This window comes from Dipodomys ordii, unplaced genomic scaffold (assembly GCF_000151885.1).
Source record: "Dipodomys ordii isolate 6190 unplaced genomic scaffold, Dord_2.0 Scaffold69, whole genome shotgun sequence".
NCBI classification, from domain to species: Eukaryota; Metazoa; Chordata; class Mammalia; order Rodentia; family Heteromyidae; genus Dipodomys; species Dipodomys ordii.
This window is the reverse complement of record NW_012267285.1, coordinates 2,424,940-2,428,986: the sequence shown is the minus strand read 5'-3', so window position 1 is coordinate 2,428,986 and position 4,047 is coordinate 2,424,940. Positions and strand designations below refer to the sequence as shown.

Here is a 4,047-nt window from a genome sequence, read left to right as displayed (position 1 = left end):
CCCCTGCACCCCTGCCCTGCCCCTCTGTGCCCTGCCCTCTGCCTACTCCCTGCCTGGTCCCCGACAGCCCGCATCTGGCTGGATTCTGGCCCCGAAACACTGTGCTGCAGCTAACTAGAAACTCGTATGTAGTGCAAGGTGCGATGGCTTGCGAGGCCTCGGATGAGGCTGGGGTGGCAGGGGGCAGCTGCCCTGGCCCCAGCCCTGCTGCCCGGCCCGGCCCGGCCCGCGCCCGCAGCGTCTGTCGGTTCCCTCGTCTCCTTCTCTTGGGCCAGTGCCAGGGCTGGAGGGGAGGGCCGGCCGGCGCTGCACCTGCACCCCTACGAGTGCGGGTCAGTGGCCGCGCTGGCCCCAGGAGAAGGCCGCCCGTGGGCCGTGTCCCGTGCCTGAGAAGACGCTGGCGGGCTCTGGAGAGGACGGGGCCTCGGCCATCTGTGGAGGCGGCGCTTCGAACCCGGCTCCGCCCCGCGCCTGCCGCTGCCCACTCACAGGGCGGCGGGGCGCACCTGTGAGGGCGTGGAGGGCATTTGGGGAGCCAAGACCTGGGGCTGGCAGCCGTGTTTGGTTTGAACCCTGTCATCCTGTAGAGATCGCTCTTGTTCCCCGGCCTGACCCTGCAGGGAGTGGAACTCGGCCTGTGCTTCAGCCTCCAGAGGCTCCCACCCCAGGGAGAAAGGCCTGGCCTGGCAGAGCGGTGTCTGCGCCTGTGATCCCGAGACGTGGGAGGCAGAGAGGGGAGGACCGCAGCGGGAGGCTGGCCCAGCCAACGTCAGGGAGACCCTCTCTCTGACACCAGGCTGCGTGTGCTGTGCACATCTGTAGTCCTAGCTGGGGGAGGCTGGTGGCTTGCGGCCAGCCTGGGGGCAAAAATGCCAGAGCCTCTCTGGAAAATGAACTGGAGCGACCAGGGCTGGAGCTGTGGCTTGGGCGGTAGAGCCCCTGCTTAGCAAGGGCCAGGCTCAGGCCCAAACCCCAGAGGGGCCATGAGTGTGGGCAGGGCTGTGCCCGAGGGTCGGGTGCGGAGGGCTGGGTGACCCGTGACCGTGTGGAGCTGGTACAGGACAGCGGAGATAAACCAGGTGCTCAGGTCAGGCCACAGCCCCACGCAGAGAGCAAAGGCAGCGAAGAGCCCGGGGAGGCTGGGAGAGGCCGGCAGCCAGCGCCCAGCCACACCAGCTCTGGGTTTCCTCTGGGAGCCACTGGCTGCTGTGGGAGCAGCCCGGCCACGCCCCCGGCCACGCCCCTGGCCTCCCATTCCCCAGGCCGGTCGCCACCGTGGCTGCTTCCAGGTCTGCATAGAGAGGCCGGGCGGGCGGTGGTCCCAGCCCGTGTCTCTCCCTGCAGGATCTCGCAGCGGGTGGAGCTGAGTCGGAGGCAGCTGCAGGCCATCGGGGCCCGTGTCTCCCTGGCCCAGGCCAAGATCGAGAAGATCAAGGGCAGCAAGAAGGCCATCAAGGTAGCCGCCTGCGCCCGCTGCCCAGCCCGCCCTCCCGCCTTGCCCGGAGCTCCCCCCTCTGCCCGCAAGCCAGCCCGGGGCGCCCGGGCACCCTGACCAGCCGGGCCCACAGGTGTTCTCCAGTGCCAAGTACCCAGCCCCGGAGCGCCTGCAGGACTACGGCTCCATCTTCACGGGCGCGCAGGACCCGGGCCTGGAGCGGCGTCCGCGCCACAGGATCCAGAGCAAGCACCGGCCCCTGGACGAGCGCGCTGTGCAGGTGTGCGCCCGCGAGGGGGTGGGGCAGTGGGGGGGGGAGGCGGGCCGCCGAGCTGAAGCCCACAGCACGCTGCTCATCCCCCAGGAGAAGCTGAAGTACTTCCCTGTGTGCGTGAGCGCCCGGCCCGAGCCTGAGGACGAGGCGGAGGAGGGGCTCGGGGGTCTGCCCAGCAACATCCGCTCTGTCAGCTCCCTGCTGCTCTTCAACACCACTGAGAACCTGTACGCCCTGGGCGTGGGGGGGGGGAGGGGAGAGGGGGTAGGCAGGCCAAGGGGGCGGGCAGGCCGCCCGGCTTCGTGGGCTTCACACCAGTCCAGGAGCTGTAAGCTGACTGGCTTGACTCGGAGCCTGCAGAAAATGCTCGTATGTAGTGGGCTGGGGGAGCTCACCGCCCCGCCCCGCCCCTGCAGGTACAAGAAGTATGTCTTCCTGGACCCGCTGGCCGGCGCGGTGACCAAAACCCATGTGATGCTGGGGGCAGAGACAGAAGAGAAGTTGTTTGCAGCCCCCCTGTCCATCAGCAAGAGAGAGCAGCTGGAGCAGCAGGTGGGGCGGGCCAGGACGCAGCAGCGCGGGGCGGCTGGGCACCTGCCAGGGAGGTGCCGCTGAACCCCATCCATCATCCACCCACCCATCCACCCTTCATCAATCATCCATCCATTATCCATCAACCTATCCATCCATCATCTACCCATCATCCACCCTCGTCCATCCAGCCCGGCTGGCTGGGCCCCTACAGGCCGGCAGTGCCCCCACACCACCCTCTCAGGGCCCCCATGCAACCCACAGGTCCCGGAGAGCTACTTCTACGTGCCAGACCTGGGCCAGGTGCCGGAGATGGACGTGCCCTCCTACCTGCCGGACCTGCCGGGCGTGGCCGATGACCTGGTCTACAGCGCCGACCTGGGCCCTGGCATTGCGCCCTCCGCCCCCGGGGCCATGCCCGAGCTGCCCGCCTTCCACACCGAGGTGGCCGAGCCCTCCAAGCCCGGTGAGTGGAGGGGCTGGTGGTGGGAGGGGCAGGGCTGGGCAGCCGCTGCCTTCTGAGCACGCACTCACTTCCCATCCAGACTCGGAGGACGGGGTGCTGACAGCGCCCCCGCCACCCCCACCCCCACCGCCGCCACCCCCTGCTCCCGCCGTGCTGGCTGGAGCTCCCCCACCGCCCCCGTCCCTCCAGACCAGCGCCCCTGCCGGCCCGGGGCCCAGGGAGGACGATGCGGGCAGCGGCGTGCCCCCCCCAGGTAAGAGCCCTTGGGGAAGGGGTCCCCCCCAAACGGGAGCCCTCCTGCAGAGCAGGTCCTGCTCCCCGTCCCCTCCCTTCCTCCGTGCTCGGAACCAGTGGTGTGGGGCTGTCTTGCCCACCAGCCTGAGGGGGGGGGGGGCTCTGCCCAGAGTGTATCAGTGGCCTGGCTCACGTCGCGACCCTGCCGGCCATGCGTGCCTGTGACCGCAGCAGCGCCAGGGGCAACAGGCGGGACCCCATGGGGCGCAGCCCCCTGCCACAGCCCCGTGCCCCCCGCAGCCCCCATCCAGGGCGCCCCCAAGGAAGTGCTGGACCCCTCCAGTGGCCGGGCTACTCTGCTGGAGTCCATCCGCCAGGCCGGGGGCATCGGCAAGGCCAGGCTGCGCAGCGTGAAGGAGCGCCGGTTGGAGAAGAAGAAGCAGAAGGAGCAGGAGCAAGGTGAGCCCGCGCTCCCCGGCGCCCCCACTCCCGGTCCTGCCTGGCCCGGGCTCGTGTGCCCTCGGGGCCGGGCAGCATGTGGCCCACACAGGCCCACCGCGGCCACGCGCCCTGTGCACCCAGCAGCGGGGCGCTGACCGGCACCCCCGCCTGCCGAGCCTTTGTGGGCTGAGGACTCGGCGTCCACCCCAAGCGCCACCCTCAGGCCCCGCGCCCTGCCTTGCAGTGAGAGCCACGGGCCAGGGCGGGGACCTCATGTCCGACCTCTTCAACAAGCTGCTGCTGCGGCGCAAAGGTAGGTGGGTGTGGACGCCTTCCCGTGGGGGGGGGGGCTGCCAGCGCAGCACCCCAACACCTCGATTGCCCCCCCCCAGGAATCTCTGGGAAAGGCCCGGGCGCAGGGGCCAGCGAGGGGCCGGGCGGGGCCTTCGCCCGGATGTCAGACTCCATCCCGCCCCTGCCGCCGCCGCAGCAGCCCGCGGGGGAGGATGAGGACGACTGGGAGGCGTAACCGGCGCCCCGCGAGCAGCCCCCCCCCCAGAATAAACCTTCCACGGGACACGGCTCCCACGCTTTATTCAGTGCACGGAGTCTCTAACACCAGCCTCGCTGCGGGCACCCCGGGCCTGGCCGGTGGCGATTGGGGGG

General features: G+C 70.3%; 2 protein-coding genes across 2 annotated transcripts in view; one reads left to right on the top strand and one right to left on the bottom strand.

Moving 5' to 3' along the window:
* The window catches only part of LOC105991088 (WAS protein family homolog 1), a 6,825-nt gene extending 2,879 nt beyond the window's left edge, over positions 1–3,946 (top strand). The window contains exons 3-11 of the mRNA XM_013023652.1: positions 1,345–1,456; positions 1,569–1,715; positions 1,800–1,936; positions 2,126–2,261; positions 2,505–2,706; positions 2,786–2,959; positions 3,241–3,399; positions 3,626–3,694; positions 3,774–3,946. Coding sequence (XP_012879106.1) covers positions 1,345–1,456; positions 1,569–1,715; positions 1,800–1,936; positions 2,126–2,261; positions 2,505–2,706; positions 2,786–2,959; positions 3,241–3,399; positions 3,626–3,694; positions 3,774–3,910 — 1,273 coding nt within the window. The 3' untranslated portion in view covers positions 3,911–3,946. The remainder of the gene's footprint in view (positions 1–1,344; positions 1,457–1,568; positions 1,716–1,799; positions 1,937–2,125; positions 2,262–2,504; positions 2,707–2,785; positions 2,960–3,240; positions 3,400–3,625; positions 3,695–3,773) is intronic.
* Positions 3,947–3,977: 31 nt separating this feature from the next.
* Positions 3,978–4,047, bottom strand: part of Ddx11 (DEAD/H (Asp-Glu-Ala-Asp/His) box helicase 11) — a 10,292-nt gene continuing 10,222 nt past the window's right edge. Inside the window, exon 13 of the mRNA XM_013023612.1 lies at positions 3,978–4,025. Within this exon, the coding sequence (XP_012879066.1) occupies positions 3,978–4,025 (48 nt within the window). The remainder of the gene's footprint in view (positions 4,026–4,047) is intronic.